Genomic DNA, 20,289 nt, shown 5'->3' with positions numbered 1-20,289 from the left:
TTTATCTTTGAATCATTTTGTCATCAAAATTTAAAGATACTTATATTTCAATTAAACAATCTCATTATGAAACTCTTTAATCCATGACTGTCATTTATTGAAGAATATACTGTTAATTAATGTGGTTTCTATAAACATTTAGCCTCCTCTATATTTGGCAAACCCATATTACAAGAACTATGCTGGGTACTTTTACACACTGGAGCTTTTTCCAGAGGAAAACATCATTATGTATCATCTAAATAACCTCCATAGTCCACCTGTGACATGTACCGTAGAGCATTGAAAAGGTTCTGCATAGCACAAGTAACTAGTGGTTGAGGTTCTCCCTCAAGGTCATATACAATTCCACAGACAAACCTTGTCAGTTCTACAGTCTGAATCTCTCCCAATTACAATCTTCCTTTTCAACTCTATTGTAATGGCCACAGCACTTCACATCTCCTCACAGCCTCAGACTCCTCCAGTACTCTTTACGGTGGCAGTGCAGGGGGATGTGGGCCCAGGGGACATACTGAGAAGAGTGATTGGGGCCTCTGTACATTAAGCTTCATTAGCCCCTCATGTCACCACAAACAGACTGAAAATCTACTTTTTAAAAAAGTGTATTTGCTATATAAATATGGCTGCAAGACAAATACCTTACTCCTTCTAATCAGGTTGCCATCCCAGCCTCTCTCACAGAAACATCTGAAAAACCAGCTCTGACCTCCTACCATACTAAATCAATAATCTTTGTAAAATGCAAATGAAGTCATGTCATTCCTGTTCATCTCTCCAAGACTTAAATTCCTTAGAACATCATATAAAGTGCTTCACGATTTGGCTGCCTTTCCTTCCTTACCTCTTCTATTTGCCCTTGTACATCCAAACCAGCCATATGAATAACTGTATTTCTCTGAACATGCCTTGCTCTTTCAGGCCTTTGTGTTTTCCCATGCTACTCCTTTTGTTAGAAACAGCCTCCCCACCACCCTGCTTAGAAACCAGGCTAACTGTGCTCCCAGTCTGAGATTCAGCTCAAGCACCATATCCTCCATAAAGCCCTCCTTAAACTTCAGAGATCTTCCCTTCCTTCCAACATTTCCTCTCCTAAAGACTAGATCTAGGATCAACCTCCTCTGAATTACCTTAATACACCAAGTATAAATGCCTCTAGTCTAGTCAGGTCAACATATGATTCGACAGTCCTCACACAGTTCCATTTCCATCTTGTACTTGTTGAAAAAAATCAGCTTTACCTTATTTATCACTGTATCCTCACTGCTTAACACAATGCCTGGCACACATAGTTAACATTTAATGAGTTGGAATTAAATTCTCTATACAATGTAGTGATAGATATTTACACTAACGGAAAAATGTAAAATATAGTGATAATCATACTCACAGAAGTAAAATATTTAGCCACTGCGGTTTTCATAATAAAATTAAAATACTAAGCTTATGATACAGGCACATATAAAATTTTGGACTTTCATGCCTCACTTATTTAAATTCTTAAAATCACACTGTTAAAAAGTGTAGTGGTTCTAATTTAAGAACCCACTGATGCATGCTATATTAGTTCTGTTTATTTGGTCATTGTTAAGTAGAACTTTTTTTTCTTTTTAACTACAATAAATTGGTAACTTAATTATGTTAACGTTGCTCATTTTCATTTTTTCCTAAAGGAACGACCACATGTGGAATGAAAAGCATTTTCATTATCCTTTAACAAGATGAATGTCCTATTTTGTGTGATTTGGGGCAGTTTCTTACTCAGACTGCCAGCCTCTTATGAACGTTATGATTTGCAGATGTGTAGTGTGCATTAAAGAACAAGAAGATATCATGAAATATTAGTGACAATTATACACTGGGCAAGGAAACTGGACAATGTTCCAAGGGTTGCAAGGATTGTGGAAATGAATGTTACTCAAAGTAGAGTGGTGATTTATAACCAATTTCCGTCTTCAAATTAGGGCCCAAGTAAAAGAAAATGAAATTTAGCAAAGCATGATGGTGTATCATTTCCTGCAGCAGAAACACCCAGTTGGCCCTGTGCCTTCACTATGTACAGTACAACAAGCAGCAACCTGAGGGAAGCCCACAGGCTCGAAGGGCTACTGGCTGGCTCTTTGTCACCAAATGCAGCAGGTTGAATGCAGACATCACTGTGATATCTTCACCAACAAAACGAGAAGCAAAGAACAGGGGCAAGAGCTGAGTAGGAGAAAAAACAAAAACAAAAAAAAAAAAAAACAAATTAAAACATCACAAATATTAAACACATTAATTGCACAACTGATGGTTACAGTTTTATCTGGAACTGAATACATGCACATATTGCTAATAAATTTCAAATGCCTATTTTTCAGCCGGTGAGCTTACTTTCAATATAGCTTTATTTGTATCTTAGAGATAAAATACACACTACAAGATAGCAGTGTAATCTGTAAACACAGTTTGCAAGAGATTGAGAAAAGAGAGGAAGTTTAAAAACAGTTGAAAGGAATTCGCATTTACTGAGTTCATACCATGTGACAGGAACTGTCTGGAGCCTAATATACACGTTATATCATTTAATTCTTACAATAAACCGAGGAGGTAGGTTTTATGCCCCAATACATATGTGAAGAAACTTTGACTCAAAAGTCCAAGGGCACAAAGCAAATAATCAGTGGAAAAAGGACTAGAAAACCCTGTTATATCTGACTGCAAAGCCATGTTCCTTCCTTACACCATGCTGCCTTCTTCCAGCAATTACTGGCAAATCTCCCTCCCTGGAGAAGACTATAAAATAATAAGATTAAGAGACATATTTTGTTAGAATTTCATTTTATGAAATAGAGACCCAGAAAACCTATGGACAATTAACACTTTCAAAACAGCGTTAAGTTTGAATAAAGCACAGCAAATATGAATTTTCATTTAATTATATGATTTATAACTTATAGGTCAATTCTGTGAATAATATTCATGATTTAGTCATTTTAAAAGTGTAAAATTGTTTTTTAACGTCTTTGGAAATGAATTATGTGGAAGAATCTAAAAATTGTGTAGATATTAAACTTTAGAGAAAAGTTCAATTCTTAGGATTTTCTTAAAAGTTTTGTACAATATTTCAATTGGTAAAGATTAACTTTAAATGGAAATGGAAAATACTAGATTAATAAACTTCACATATGTTGTTTCAAATTAGCATTTTAAGTGACTTTAACCATTAAATGCCCAAAAATTAATACAAAATTAATGTCTTATTCATTTCCTGACCACTTCCCCTGCTCCCCACCCCAAAAAAAAGTCTGTTCCGGACTCTTCTGACCTCCTTGAAGAACAAACATATAATAAACAGTAATATATTTTACCAAATCACTCTGGAGTATATCTGACAGAAATCTGCTTGTATTAACATGCCTGAACTCTGACTTCCCCAAACTAAACTCACTACAAGACTAAAACATTTTTGTGTTACTAACTGGAGACAAAGGGGAGGGAAAAGGAAGGTAAGTATCACAATGCACAGCCCGAAAGAACCATTAAACATAAATAAACATGTCATTTTCACGAGTGACTGCAGAGCAGGGAAAAGAGAGCACTCCTTTGGAGCAGACTACCGACTAATAAAAGATCAAAGGTCTATACCTCACATCACTATAAATAAAAATGTATTTTTTCCTTGTGACCCTTCTCTGTGAGGAATAAAGTGCACACAGTAAATGTAATTACTTAGCAAAGCTGCAGTCTCACTGTGCTTCCACAGCTGACCATAAAACGTCTTCCTATTCTGTTTCATCAACTCCTGTACCAGGCAGCCTGGGCGCCTACCAACCACTGTGGCCATCTGGCTTATGTCAAAGCCAGCGCACAGGAAGAGAGGCAGTGATGTCACTCTGCAGGTCAGGGAAAGAACAAAGATGCATTCTACAATTAAAAACTGAGGGCCACAAATACCGGGAGCCCTCCAGCATGATATGACTGTGTGATTTAATATTCTGACTGTGTTGCCTGTATTTCTACCCAAATAGCCAGGGCTCCATCTAGTGGCAAATTAGTTTTGCCCAGTTTTTTTGAAAATAGACCCAGAAACAACAACATTAGCACTAACAAAGTGGGGCAACTAAAATGACTGCTTTTAGAGCAGTCTAGTCTTTCTATACTGAAGAATACAAAAAGCACAATTTGTCACACTGTTCTCTATTTTCTAATCCTAAAAGAACGCATTTCATAGGTTAGGATTTGATATTATCTGAATTATTTTAACGCCTGCATAGATAGCAGAAAAGGACTGAACTTTGTAAAATGCATGCAAATTGGTATTACTCGTAAACCACTCTGAAAATATGTAGCTGAGACATAAAGTGAAAAACAGTTCTAAAGAATGGATGTGTGCATCTGGATGCCTTGGTTACATCAAACTAATATGCTTATACTTCCACAGAACAAAAGAATCATAGTTAATATGGCTCTAACATATATTTTTATGCTGAAATGGTTTAACAAAATTATTTTTAGCGCATGTTTTCCACTTAATTAATGTTTGCAGTAAATAAAATAAAACACTTTAACAAACAGATCTAAAATACATATGTTTGCATGAAAGATGGGATATCACAATGGATGTGTGTGACCCATGGACACAGACTGTCTGGGTTTGAAGCTGGTCATGCCCATAACCAATTCAGTGACCTTGGACAACTTGCTTACCCTCTCGGGGCCTCAGCTTCCTCACTTATCAGATAATGATTAAATAAGTTAATTGGTAAAAAGTGCTTGGAACAACTCCTGGGACATAGTATATGCTCAGGAAATGTTAGCTATTATTATTTATGCCAAATATTTACTACAGTTTTAACTGCATTAATTAGAAAATTGTAACAGTCCATTTATATCCACCCCTTCTTAGAGGTAGCAAGCTATTCTCCAAAGAACCCTATTTAGGTCAGAAAACCACTACTTGATAGATTTCCACAGTAAATTATTCTAATGAAAACAACAGAACAGAGAAATCCTAAAGATAACAGTTGACTGTGCACACAGCATGTGCCATGCACTACTCTAAGCATTTCGCATTTATTAGCCCTTTTAATCCCCACAACCTAATGAGGTATATACTATCATTTTCCCTTTTTTAGACACAGAGACTGAGGCACAGGGAGATTAAGTAAATGACCTAAGGTCTTACACTTAGTAAGGGACAGGGACTTTGAGTAATTGGGTAATCTAATTGATACATGTGAACTCAGGCCATTTACCTCCAATGCCAGTACTCTTGACCACTACACAACTGGCAATGAAAGGCCTTACGATGCACCAACCAACTCTAGATACTCTGATTCCATGTTTCCCCACTAGGTAGCATGATAAACATGTAATAAGGAAACTTAATTCAAGATTACTTGATGGCCAGGCAAGGTGGCTTATGCCTGTAATCCCAGCACTCTGGGAGGCTGAGGCGGGCAGGGAGTTCCAGACCAACCTGACCAACATGGCGAAACTAAAAGTACAAAAAATTAACCAGGCACGGTGGTGGGCGCCTGTAATCCCAGCTACTCAGGAGGCTGAGGCAGGAAAATTGCTTGAACCTGGGAGGCAGAGATTGCAGTGAGCTGAGATTGTGCACTGCACTCCAGCCTGGGTGACAGAGAAAGACCCTTCTCAAAAAAAAGAAAAAGAAAAAAAAAAAAAGAAGAAGATTATTACTTGAAGATTCTCTCCCTTGACATTCTCAGATTTCTAGACTTGATCTTTCTAGTTCCACCACATGCAACTTCAACTGCTTTCACCTTCAAATTTTTTCTCTAAATTCCTTGGATATACCTTTAGAATCTGTAAAGCTAACTCTATGTTAATCTACCAAAACTTCAATATGCTGATAATGTACTTTTGAGGACCAAACAAACTAACAGCTACTTCCACTCTCAGACCCCCAAATTGAAGTTTCAATTTGGCAGCTTTTAACCATTTGTATTTCCTGAACTGTCTGAGTGAAGGCCATTACCAGAAACAATCCTAGTCCAGAAAGAAGCAAACACTTAGCATTAAACACCCTGTAGGAATCAGGATTGAGTAAGGATCACCAGAAAATCCGTAATTCTCCAAGTTTATTCTCAACTTCCTCACTTTTGCATTGCCTTTTATTCAATTACCTACATGGAGGAACAGCATTTACAGATAATCCATTCACTTCGGCCTCCCAAAGTGCTGGGATTACAGGCGTGAGCCGCCATACCCGACCTAATCAACATATCATTTTAAAAAGCCGGACAAGATGTCTCACAAATCTTCCTAATCTCCCCAAATATCTGATAGATAATTTTGAAAATAGTGGGCATTTAAAAATACTGACTGCACAATGCCTAGTGAGCAGTATCACATTATGTGTTAAGAACAGAATTAGATTCCGTAATTGTCTATAATTTCCTGCTTAAAACATTTTGATGATTCCCCCTTGTATATCACAGGGTTCTCCAAACCATGTTCTGAGAAACGTAAGATAGCCCTTCAAACAAGTTTAGTAGTCAAATAGTCGTGGAAATGCTAACCAATATAAAGGGTCTGAGAAGTCTTCAGTAGATATGCCTGCTTAACTTTGTCTCAGTTGGTGCCTCTGAAATGTTTCTTATCACACAAAACTCCTTTCTGTCCTATCACCCAACCCCCAGAACACATTCTGGTAAATCCTTCTGATAAAGCCCAAATTCCTAAACAAAGTATCTAAAGTATCTAAAGTTCTACATTCAGCTACTGCTGAACTCTTCAGCCTTTTCCCTTGCCATACCTCTACAACCCACCGCACCCCACACTCCTGCCATACTAACATGGTGGTAATTTTCCTGATAGGTCAGCTGTTTCCTATTTCCACCTCCATGTCTTCATTCCAGATCCTTACTATCTTTGCCACCACTTACAACCTCCACCATTCCTAACTCCTCCAATTCTAGTCCCCAGTATAGCACCAAATATGCTATCATACCCCCTATAACAATTTTCAGGGTACTGATTTGCTTAGATCTCTCCCTCTTCTAGATTATAAACCCCTTAACGACAGTGACAGTGTCTTTCATCCCTGCATCCCAGTACCTGGCACATAACAGTCATTCATTTATTGAGTGAAAGACTACGAAAATGACTGATTATATGTTCAGGATATGACTATATTGTTCAGGATCATCATTTCCAATGCTGCTGTCTCTGCCATCTCAACTGCTAATAATGCTTAAAGGTAATAATTTGAATTAAAATATATTATACAATTATTAGTTCCTATGAAGATGTGGGAAGTTGCAAATGTAACCTGACTTGAAATCCAAAAATAATTTAAATGCCCTATTTTGGTCAAAAATCTCTACTTCTTCATCTCCCTCGTGAATTCTAACATCCAAAAATTTGATTAAAGTTAATCGGCTAGGGTTTTGTTTTAGGTTTATCTTTTTTCCCTTTTACTTTTTTCCCTGTAGTTGAACAATAATCTTCCAAAAAGAGATGGTATAAAAGATGGTATAAAAAGTATAAAAAGTAATAAAAAGTTCTAGAGAACTCACAAAGCTGATAATTAGCTCCAGAATAAGTGAGCTGATGGTACTAGTGGTTTTAAAGTGTCAAACCTAAAGGTCGAATCCCTTCCCAATAAATGCCAGAGGAATGTCCACATCAGTGGTTTTTCACAAGCTAGTAAAATGCTCCCTTCCACCACACCCAGAACTGTAGGAGCCAACAGTTTGGAGTTTTGTTAAATAATGACCAAAAAAAAGTCTCAAAATCCTAATCTCACCATAATATCAGAAAAGAAAGATTATGTTGACACCAAGAACTAAGAAAGCGATCTCAAGATAAAAAACATCCTTTTAAGTAGAATATATTTAGTTTTGTGGGGGAGAATTTTCATTGTTGCTATTTTGTAATGTTATTATGAACAGAAGAAAATTCATCATGGGAACCACTAATCTATATAATATAGTTCTATAAAAACATCTTTGTTCTTATCAACCCAGTGCCTAGCAGTTTATGCTCAACTAGTGTTTGTTGAGTGAACTGATCAATCATTTAGCTACTGCTTGAAATCCATAGCTCATTGGCTAGAATTTGACATTCCTTTTGTTAAACAGAGATCCTTTTGTGATTGTATTTGTTTTAAGAAACAACAGAATCCTGGCTATTCAGAATGTTTAGTCGATCTTTCAAGTGACTTTAAGAGATAATTTTTTTAACTTACTCAATTCACCTATATAAATTCCTACTACATGGAAAACAATGTATCAGGTGCTGATGAACATGCAAAGATGTAAGACATAGTCTGTGCTGTTAAAAAACATATTAGCTTAAGTGGGAACATAAGACATAAGCTTAATGAGTTAACAGGGGTAGAAATCAAGTGTTATGGAATTTCAGAGGAAAGAGAAATGATTCCAGCTTTAGGAGAGGGAGTGGCAGGGACATACAGGAGTTTGGAACCAAAGAGAAGTTGTATGAAGGAAGACTTTCTATTTGTATTCTTTCATCTCTATATCTTTAGCGTTACCCATTCTTAAACTTTTGGATCTCAGGATTCCTTACACTCCCCAAAATTATCAAGGACTCCAAATACCTTTTGTTCACATGATTATAAATATTAATATTTACTTATTAAAAATTACAACTAAGAAACTTTTTAACTATTTGCTTACTCCATTAAAAGCAAATAAAAAATAACCTACAAAATGACTATTCTTAAAATAGTAAAACTTTATTTTAACCTGAAAGCTTAAATAAATACATTTATAAAAATGACATTTATAATGAAAATTAACTATATTACCAAAAATAAAAATATATGTATAATGGAAAGAGTTTTATATTTTTGCAAATCTCTTTTTATTATCTAGCTTAATAGAAAACAACTGAATTCTCATCTCTGCTTCTGCAATCGATGTGTTGTGATATGTTGTTTTCGTTGAAGTACATAAGTGAAGAAAATCTGGATTCATACAAATAAGTAGCTGGAAAGGGGAGGAGTATTTTAATAACCCTTTCAGATAATTGTATGTTTTATTCTTTGTTATCACACCGAAGATCAACAAATGGTAGTCTGAAACCATATCAATGAACTTCTCATACTGCTACATTAAAACCCACTGGTCTATCTTGCATTTTGAATGGACCTTCTAATCTTGCATGATTTTGTAACATCCTGCACTGCTCCTTTGGAAAATATTGGTTCACAGAGTTACACAGATCTTTCGTATGTTGAAACATTTCATAACATGATATCAAAAAACCATACTCATTAATATCATCACTGATTTCATCAGAAAAGTTTTTAAATATTGAGAAGCTATCAAGCTCACAGTAGGAGATGCAAGTTTTCCAAAATTTCCATGTAGATTTTATCTCTTCTTACAACTTCAACCATCACTTCTTGATAGATGAATACAAAGGTCTAGCACCAACTTTGAACCAAGCTCTAATGCTTTATCTTCTAACATCTACTAGATAATATCAACTTGCATTTGCACAGTATGTTATTATTTACAAGGCATTTTTGTATATATTATGATAAAGTCTTTTAACCTTATAATAAAGCCTTTAGTCTCCCTGTATATTGTTATTAAATATTTGCATGTATACATCTATGATGAGACTATTAACAATAATCATTTTTGAGCACCTGTACTGTGTATATGTGTGTGTGTGTGTGTGTGTATGTATATGTGTGTAACCTCATTTAATCCTCATATCAACCCTGAGCTAGGCACTCCTATATGTAGTAGTCATTATTACTCTGTACACAGTAATTCTGGCTCTCCATCTTCCAGGCATATGGTAGGAATGCACTTTCTGGCCCCCTTGTGGTTGGGTGGGAACATGTGGCTGGCTAGCTCTGGGCAATAAATTGTGAGCAGAAATGATTATGTGTATTGCTTCCAAGCCAGAGCACTTAACTGTTGGTGCGAGACCCTCCAGAGCTTTCTTTCCCTCTGCAGCAGGGACCAGCAATGTTCTATAATTAGATGGTGGCTGCTCCATTAGTCATGATCCTGGGATAAGGAGATATGGAGCAGAGCTCCCATCTGGACCACAGTGAACACATAGTACAAACAAGAACTAAACTTTCAGCATTTTAAGTCATTGAATTTGGGGGCTATTTGTTCCAATAGAAACTGAAGTTTAGAGAATTACCTGCTTGAGGTTATATGGTCAGTAAATTATGGAGCTAGAATTTGAATTAAACTTTAATCTCTTCTACTACATTCCAAACTCCTCAAGGGCAGAGGCCCTTGTACCCCTAGACTGATGTCCTTGTTTTAGAAAACAACAGAGTCTGTAAGGAGGAGAAGTCTAATGTCAAGGACAGTGAGACCACTTCCAAAAGTCCATAGTTTCTCTCTCATTAGTCATTCCTTCTATCCTAAATATCCCAAAGAGATTCTTAATTTAGTCAGAAGATGCGACTGCCCTCTCATATTCAAACATTAAAGGCCAGGAGACAGCTACTTTACTTCAATCACTCAGAGCTCACAAACTTGTCTCAACACCAAAAACTAAAGATTTTCCTCAGCTGCAAAAGTGACTGAGTACCTTCTGGTCACAATAAAATGACAATGTGAAGATCTTATTTACTGAAGCAACTGAAAGTTTCTTGGACACTAAGCACATTCACTGTAGCTTTCTTAGTGATCTAACAAGTCAATGCCTAAATCCACACCTTACAGATAGAACATTTGATTTAAAATCAATCAACAAATACAAGGAAAATCAATCCATTTGCCATGATGATAGAAAAATGTCTGTTTCTTCCAATAGCTGTGATCATGATCCCAGAACTAATGAGAAAGAACCACATTAATAGTTCGCATTGTGACCTGGAAGTAATCAATGTGCACATAGTCATAACAATATAAGCTTTTGGAGACAACCTATGGACAAATATTTGACTGTGATTTCAGAACAGACTGTGAGTATTAGCAGCTTCACATTGTGAAACAAAAAGTATACAGCAACAAAATGTAAAGAAGGCTGGAAAGAAAGGTGGAGGAAAGATTCAGGGTATCAGTGTCCTCTCTTATAAAGTAGAGGGTTAGACGACACCAACTAGACTGGGAAACGCTAACTGACCCCTAGAGTCCATGCTTCCTTCTTCTTATTAACAATAGAACCTCCTGAAATTTTAACTGAACATACAGCCTCATTTCTCAGCTTCCCTTGTAGCTAGATGTGAACATGATACTAAGTTGTGGAAAAACGGAATGCAATTCAGTATCATGTATGATTTTTCAGGTCATCTCCTTTAAAGACAAAGTCACTTGATTTGGATTTCCTCTTCCCTCCTGAGAAATGGCAACAACTGCATCAGTACGCTTGAACCCTGATAAGGAAGGCACTTGATGAGGAAGACAAACCTAACAGGTCATGAGGCAAAGCTATTCACCAGCCCAACCTTGGACTAGTATATGAAAGGGAAACTTCTACTTTCGGTAAGTCGCTCCACTTGTAATCTCTTTGTCAGAGCAGCTTAGCCTGTAAGTCTAACAATGGTACACAGAAAGGTGAAGAGATAGCAGATAAATACTTACATTCTGTAACTGGTTATTATCTGAAACTGATGCACCAATAAATAGCACTATAACTATATTAACCAAAATTATGAAAGTAACTACTAGAATAATGATTTTAAAACATGACTTCAGAGGAGTGAGACAGAAATAGAAAGAGGTGGAGTTGTAGGCAGGTTTTCTCACCTTAGTTCCCCTGTACCAAGAGCCATGTGCAGGTTTTTTATAAAAATAAAGCTTATACATAAAAAAAGATCGTGTCTCAATAGACCATTTTATCTAAAGAAAAAATCTGCTAATGCAAGCCGACTAAATCCTATGCCTAAGACTATAAACTACAGTATCTATATCACTAAAATACTATTTTTAGTGAGCTAAATATAAGCCTTAAAAATACAGATCCTTAAATCATATTTCATATATTTTAAGTCAGAACTTTGCCACCCGTTCATGGAATAAAAAGTTTTAGCAATGGAAATTACAAGTAAATATCTGTTCTTGTATCTGAATTTCTGTATCCCTCCCCATAAGTTTACATACTGTTGCAGAAAATAGAAAATTATTAAATAAAATTATAATGATGGCTTGCATCTGATATAGCAGATAAAAGAGAAATTTTATGAAAATTGACTCCTTATAGTCCACTAAAAAGTATATTTAATGACTTCTATCAACTATCCTTTGACATCATGTTGGGCTTAGGAGGGAGGAAAAGTCCTGAATGAGATCATAAAGTAGAAGAAATTAAATATTTTGTAAAATTTCCACTTTGTCCTATACTGTTTTTCTTCATGAATTTTAGGTGATTAAAAGATGTTTTTCAAAGAATCTGAGTATTCCACATGTACTTCAAACTGCTTATTATATTCTAAACTCAAATCATTTATTTCTTGCTTTCTTCACTAATTAATCTGTCTGTATTTCCTTGTTAGAAAGTAGTTCCTTCAGCAGGGTGTGATGGCTCACGCCTTTAATCCCAGCACTTTGGGAGGCCAAGGTGGGAGGATGGCTTGAGCTCAGGAGTTTGAGACCATTCTGGGCAACATGGTGAAACCCTGTTTCTACCAAAAAATACAAAAATTAGCCAGGTATGGTGGCATGCACCTTTGGTCCCAGCCTCTCAGAAGGCTGAGGCGGGAGGATTGCTTGAACCCAGGAGATCAAGGCTGCAGTGAGCCAAGATTGGGCCACTGCCTGTGTGACAGTGAGGCCCTGACTCAAAAGAAAAAGAAAAAGAAAAATAGTAGATCCATCTATCCGGGCACTAAAACCTCAAACCTGGGAGTCACCCTCAATTCCTTTCTACTGTAACCATTCATATCCAAACAATATTAAGTACTGTCAATTTTTTTCCAAGATACTGCTCAAATACATCCCTTTCATCTCCCATCTACAATAAGTAATGGCCTCTTATTGGTCTTTCTGCCTTCAATCTAATTCCCCTCACATTCACCCTCCACACTACTGCAAAATGCTGTGTACTAGCTCTGACCATGCCATAAACCTGCATAACATGCTTCCATGGCTCATTAGAACCTACAGGGGAAAGAAATCCAATCAATGTATCCTGATATTAAAGACCTATCAGGTTCGTTTCTTTCCCTATGTATAGAACCTCAATCCTCAACACTTTCTGGTACACTATATGCTTCATGAACTTTCTTGTCCCTTACTTTAGTTCTACAACTTCCCACGATGATGCCTAACCCTTAGTAGGCATTCAGTAAATATCTGTCAAATAAATATAATGTTCTGATGATAGCCAACCATTTATATTTCCTATACGGTCTTGTCTACCCTCACCATATGACCCACATCCTCCATCTCATATGCAGAATGGACTCTTTTTAAAATTTTTATTTTTATTTTAAGTTCCAGGGTACATGTGCAGGATGTACAGGTTTATTACACAGGTAAACGTGTGTCACGGTGGTTTGCTGCACCTATCAGTCCATCACCTAGGTATTAAGTCCAGCATGCATTAGCTATTTTTCCTAATGCTCTCCCTCCCCCTACCCCACCCTCCAACAGGCCCCATTGTGTGTTGCCTCCCTCCCTGTGCCCATGTGTTCTCACTGTTCAGCCCCCACTTATAAGTGAGAACATGTGGTGTTTGGTTTTCCATTCCTGCATTAGTTTGCTGAGGATAATGGCTTCCAGCTCCATCCATGTCCCTGCGAAGGACATCATCTTGTTCCTTTTTATGGCTGCATAGTACTCCATTATTTTTTAACCTTCAAACACAGTTTAGGTATCATCTCTTCTAGGCAGAATATTATTTACAAATCATTTATATTTATGATATATTTAGAAATCATTTCTTTCACAATTGTCCCCCACTTCCTTCTCCCTATCACTTCCATGAGAAAATTAATCAGCTCTTCCTCCACGCTACATCCTACTTCAGGATCTCTATTATTGCAGTTTGAAGTTTAGGTTTATAAATCTGCTTCTCTGTTAAACTCCGTGACAGTAGCCAGTGGCCTTTCACCTCTGTAAAATAAAGGCTCAATAAATGTTTCAATATCACTGAACAAATGGCACTTCTTGTTTTCCTTCATCTTTGTGCATAGTGTCCTAGTTCCCAGGGACTAGAGTATCCTATATTGCTGCCTAGGCAGTGCAGAATACAGGAAAGAGTCCAAACTGGGTTCAAATCTTGACTCCATCATTTAACCAGCTGATATATTTTAAGCAATTTACTTACTGTCTAAGATCCTCAGCTTCCTATGAATCTCTATAGATCCTGTTTCCTCACTTGTATAATGTGGATCATAACATGTACTTCATTAAGTTTTGGAAGAGTTAAATGAGAGAACGTTTTTGAAAGCATCTAGAAGCATGCTTAGTGAGTTTTACTTCCCTTATGGAGACTGAAAAGTAAGAAGAGGTTTAAAAGAGAGAAAGAGAATGGATGTGTGGTTGTGGCGCATGTATGCATGTGTTTGAGTGTTGGAGGGTTTAATTAATTTATTTTTGCACAGGGAAAGAATGAGATGGTTGCCTAATATACAACTCAACTAAGATTACTTTTTCCATTTCAACAATTATGTTTTAGTGACTGTCAGAGAAATCATTATATTTCATAAAAAAGAAATTTCAAATTTTGTGAACAGCTATTTCAGCGAATCATGTAGAGTGATCCAACTCTGTGTACGCATGAAGCAAATACACTAATAAAACAAGTATTTGATAAAATAAACAGTTGGTCAACTCCAATGTGAACAGCACAATAGAAATTATAAAACATTTATTGCAATTCAACTAAAACTGCCAATATTGCTCACTCTCATTCAAAAACAAATCTGTTCTAGGGCTTATAATTAACTGTGCCTTGAGACCCTGAGAATTATCTATGACATTACAGGTCTTGAATTCCTAGCAATAACCTTGTGACTGATATAATTTATCACCTGAATTTGTGGTAAATTCCTTTTTCCTAGGTTCTTCTTCTGTATGGAATGCTAGCAACTTTTTATATTCCATAATTAAAATATTTGCTTTTAGGTTACTCTATATAGGAATTTTACAGCCTCCCAATTATGCTTCTTTGTAATCCTCCTATCAATTAAATGTTGTTTTGCAAGGCAGAGTTAACATGTTATATAATAGTGTTTAATTTCCTCAGATAACAGAAGGGCTCAGGAAATAAACAGGCATATATCTTTCCCTATCAAAAAATAAGGAGACATCAACTCAAAAATATACTCTAGCCAAATTATGTATGAATCTATATCCTTAAGGATAGTTAAATTAACATATAAAAGTTGTGGTGGTAGTCACTGAATGAAATAAATGTCATATGATTTAATGAAAAAGATAAAAATAATCCTTAAAAGGGAGAATGTATAATACAAAATCATATAGAATGTCAACTATTCAACAATAGTCATGTGTATCTACAGGCCCCACTCTAGCTAACAAAGGCAGGGCAGAGAAAAAGACAAGAATCCTGAGTTCTCCTGCAGAAAAGAGTCAAATGTTACTGCATTTTTTATTTTTTCAATTTAATAATTAGGTAAGGCTCAATGATGTCTTTAGACACTTTTTCAAGGTCATAGAACCTAAAATAATCCCTATGAAAGATAAAAGTGAATAAAACATGGAAGGTCAGGCACAGTGGCTCACGCCTGTAATCCCAGCACTTTGGCAGTCGAGGCAGGAGGATCACTTAAGGCCAGGAGTGCAAGACCAGCCTGGGCAACATAGTGCCATCTCGTCTGCATATAATTTTTTAAAAAAAAGTAACCAGATGTGGTGGGCATGCCTATAGTCCCAGCTATTTAATACTTGGGAGACTGTGGTGGGAGGATCACTTGAGCCCAGGAGTTCGAGGCCACAGGGAGCCATGATCGCACCACTGCATCCCTGCCTGGGCAACAGAGACCTTGTCTCAAAACAAAACAAAAATCCCCACAGAAACCACATGGCAAAAGATTGAAAACCGAGGGGGAAAAAAATCACAAAAAGAGGTTAAAACTATAGTACAAAGAGTGTCATCAAATATGTCCATAACATAAAATACAAATGATTTAAATGTTCCTATTAAAAATAATGTCTCTCATATAAAGTTACAAAACAAAACAAAAAAAAATGCCTAGAAGGAGTTTTTTTAAAGCAAAGAGAGAAAGAAATTGCTCACACATGCATGTGCACACACGTACAAGGACAAAGGTGGCAATAAAATAAATACCTTTCAAAAACAGCTCACCCATGTTTTTCCTCAATCAGATTTCCACCAGTTACCATTAAAATGATAAGTATAAAAACAGAGGAAAACCTACATCAGCACTGGAAACTAAAAGAATAAACCCACTTTGAAAAACTGCTGCTATCGTGCAGAGAGGCTATATTGAAGAAAAGACCAACTCCGAACTCATCTCATGCACAAATATTGTTACTGCAAGTTAGTAAGATTCAGCAGATTCCCAGTGGGGTTCTAAATAGGAGGAAAGGCAGAGGGCAGGTAGGCCATGAGGTATGGAGAGCTTAAAACTGTCACAGTATCTATCTGGATCCAACAGAAAACATTAACAAGCACTTCTGACATTGGAAGCCACATGAAACAAGGGTTCTGTGGCAATGCTCATGCCTAGATTTCAAAGGATTTGGGAAGCACTGCCATGCTGCCTCTTGAAAAAGACAACCTGAGAAATACTGAGGACACTGCCTGGAAATCCTGGATAGCACTCCAATCAGAAAAAAGAAACTTCAACTCCAGAACAGTATCTCCTCACTAGAGCGGCCTTCAGTCTGATGCTGCTTCCCTGCTGTCTACCTGAAGGCTACAGCAGAGCTCTGAAAGTAAATCTACAGAAAACTAAAACTTTTCTGTTCTCCTCTTTTGTCACACTGAAAGATTAAGACAAACACAGCAACCCAGCTAGAAGGCCTCTCCTTCCCCAAACTGGGCACACCCATGCTGCATTTATTCCTCACTCTATTTAACAAACAGATGCTGGGGAGAAAGTGAGAAACAAGATGCCATGGTCCCTCCCACCACGAAGCTCATTTCTTAGTGAAGCAAAAGACATTATGAACAAGTGCAGTAAGGATCACAGAGAAGCAGAGTGGGGAAGATCCTATACAACAGAGGGATGTACTCCAGTTGGGGGGGCATGAGAAAGCCTTCCTGGGAAGTAACATTTAAACTAAGAATAAAGGCTAAGACTGTTGCCCAGATTAAGAATAAGGAAAGAAGTATTTCAGGCAGAGGAAAAGATGAGCAGTAGCCCTGAGGTAAGAGTGTAGCTCATTGAAGATTGGGAAAGAAGAGCAGTGTGGTGGAGGTGTCAGTGAGGAACAGGGGAGGAAATGATGAGGCTGACAGATGCAAACCTTGGAAGCCAGTATAAGAATTTGGAATTTCATCCTAAAAAGAAAGGGAAGTAAGTGAAGGAGAATAACATAATCACATCTGCAAAATAAAAAGATAAACATGACTGAAAGGTGGAAAATGGATGGGAGTGGTGTAAGAACAAAGGTGGTGAGACACTTTTAGGAGACCACTGCAGAAATCTAGGCAAAGAAATGACACAGGCCATGAGATCAATAAAAAAAAATTTAAGAGGACTCCAATTCTGGCTCAAGTAACTGGGCAAATAGCAGTACCATTTACTTAGCTAGGTAACAAGGTGGGGAGGCTTAAGTTCAGGCCAAAAAAGTTCAGCTTGTGATGTGTTTATGGTATCTAAGCCACAGCCATTTAAATGGAGATGATATAGAGGCAAATGAATACATGGAATTCTGCTTTTACCTTTGACTTCTCTCATTTAGTACACATTCTTAGACAATCTTATTTATTCCATGGCTTTAGTTCTGTCTGTATATTGAAGTTTCTTTTTTCTGACTGGAGTGCTATCCAGGATTTCCAGGCAATGCCCCCAGTATTTCTCAGGTTAGCTGTCTTTTTCAAGAGGCAGCATGGCAGTGCTTCCCAAATCCTTTGAAAGCTAGAAGAGCACCACACTAGTCTTTCCCAATCCTCAATGAGTTACACTCTTACCTCAGGGCTACTGCTCATCTTTTCCTCTGTCTGCTCAGGAATGAGAACTGGGCTGAGTGGTAGATGGGGAGAGCTGATTATATACAGACAGAACTGAAGCCATGGAATAAATAAGATTGTCTAAGAAAGTGTACTAAATGAGAAAAGTAAATGTCAGAGCCCTGAGGAACTTCAACATTCAGAATTCAATTGAAGGAGAAAGAACTAGCAAAGAAGATCAAGAAGGAGCAGAGACCAGAAAAAGGAGAGGTCAAGGAAAGTGCTGTCCCAGAATGATGAAGATGATGATGATGATGATGATGATGATGACGACAATGACGATGCTAGTTAACACTTACTGGGAATTAACTCTGTGAATTACTGTGCTAAGTAATTCACATATATCCTCCCATGTAATGACTATAATAACCTATGTGGTAGATACAATATTATCTCCATTCTATAAGTGACAAAACTGAGTCACAGATAACTAATTTGCCTAAAATCATATATCTAAAATAATAGTTAGAAACCAAGAGAATAGACAATTTCTAGAAGGAGTGGGTGGTCAGTGTATCAAATAACCTGAAGTCAGGAAGACAGGGACCAAATTGACCTCACTGGGCTCAATGATATGAACACCATTAGTGGCTTCAACCAAAACTGTTTCAATGCAATAGTATAGATGATTCTTCTCTTTTCCTTAGACTCTATATCCAATCAGCAAGGTCTCAGTTCTGCCACCACCACTGTGGTCCAAACCATTATCAATTCCTATCTGAACCACTGAAGTAGGCCTAAATGGCTTACCGCCTCCACTCTTGGCCCCCACAATCCATTCAACACAAGTCAGCTGGAGTGATTATTTTAAAATGCAGATCAAATCTTGCCACTGCCTACCTAAAATCCTCTAATGGCTTCCATCACACATAATACTATCTAAACTCCTCATAATGATCTAAAAGCCCCATATAATCTGGTCTTCTTCTTTGCCCTAAACTCTAACCATGCTCTCTCCTGCTCCTACCACAAAATAGTCTACTTACTCTTTCTACAACATGCCATGCTGGTTCCAAACTGTGAAGGAAAGACCCTGAGAATGAGGTCCTGTGTTTCTCTGGTCCATACTGTAACCTCAGGTTAGACAAGTTAGTGCCTGACATGTAACAGGGCTCAATACATATTTTTGGATGGATGGTAGATAAACAGAGACAGCAAGGATGTAAGCAACTTGTAAAATAGATTGATCGTGGGGTGGGGGCAGGTTTGAACAGCCTTTTTGCTTTTAAGATGAGAGATATTTAAACATGTTTAAATAAGAGATATTAAGAAATTACCCAAGAGCTTGGAAAAACTAAGACATCAAAAAAGCCACAGAAGCTGGGTGTGGAAGCCAAGAGAAAAGACCTGTAATCCCAGCACTTTGGGAGGCCGAGGTGGGTGGATCACCTGAGGTCAAGAGTTCAAGACCACCCTGCCCAACATGAAGAAAGCCCATCTCTTCTAAAAATACAAAGATTAGGCAGGCATGGTGGCAGGCACCTGTAATCCCAGCCACTCGGGAGGCTGCGGTAGGAGAATCACTTGAACCTGGGAGACAGAGTTGCAGCGAGCTGAGATCGTGCCACTGCACTCCAGCCTGGGTGACAAGAGTGAGACTCCAGCTCAAAAAAAAAAAAAAGCCACAGAACATAAGAAAAAAGACAATTAGCTACCTTAGAAAAAAAATTAAAGCTGTAGAAGAAAATTGTGGTACATCTCTGCCAATGTTTCTTCTTCTGTAATTTGAGGGGTCTGGGTAAAATCAGTAGTTTCCAATCACTATCAAAAACTTCCTGTATTTCCCCTCATGATCTCCATTGGTTAATTAATTCATAATGAAAAGGAGTTCTGATTAGCAATTATATATGTCTGATTTTAAAATATTCATTACTTAACAGATGCAACTTACTTGAAAAAGTCAAAGCTCGGGAAGATTAAGTGATTCATCTAAAGTTATATCAATATTTTTCAAAAGAGGAAGGCATTGTCCAAATATGAAGAAACTAGTCCAAACATACACAGGAAAAAAATGGAATCAATTCCAAACCACAGACCAAAAGTGAAAAACTGAAATATTTTAGAAGGATAATAAATAAGGCATATTTCCCCCCCTCAGTTAGGAAAAAGAAAAGAAATAGTGAATACTAGAGAATTTTTAAAAGACCTATAGAACAAAATCATGGAAAATTACATTGTGTCATGGCTTTGAGCAACTGGTGTTGTACAGTAGAACCCATCTGAACATCACAC

The 20,289-nt window shown here is 37.2% G+C and overlaps 1 protein-coding gene across 4 annotated transcripts in view; it reads right to left on the bottom strand.

Annotated features, from left to right (window-relative positions):
• Window positions 1–20,289, bottom strand: part of MSRB3 (methionine sulfoxide reductase B3) — a 181,293-nt gene that overhangs the window by 148,144 nt on the left and 12,860 nt on the right. For 2 of the 4 annotated variants that reach the window (XM_023225124.2, XM_023225128.1), the window contains exon 2: window positions 2,079–2,205. The exons of 1 other annotated variant lie outside the window; for it this stretch is intronic. In XM_023225124.2, the coding sequence (XP_023080892.1) occupies window positions 2,079–2,154 (76 nt within the window). In that variant the 5' untranslated portion in view covers window positions 2,155–2,205. Of the gene's footprint in view, window positions 1–2,078; window positions 2,206–3,711; window positions 3,876–20,289 lie in introns of all 4 variants that reach the window. One more of the 4 variants, XM_023225127.2, reaches the window with a different exon arrangement.

The sequence above is a fragment of the Piliocolobus tephrosceles genome, chromosome 10 (assembly GCF_002776525.5).
Source record: "Piliocolobus tephrosceles isolate RC106 chromosome 10, ASM277652v3, whole genome shotgun sequence".
Taxonomy (NCBI): domain Eukaryota; kingdom Metazoa; phylum Chordata; class Mammalia; order Primates; family Cercopithecidae; genus Piliocolobus; species Piliocolobus tephrosceles.
Note: the sequence above shows the minus strand (reverse complement) of the source record. Positions and strands in the feature narration are given on the sequence as shown.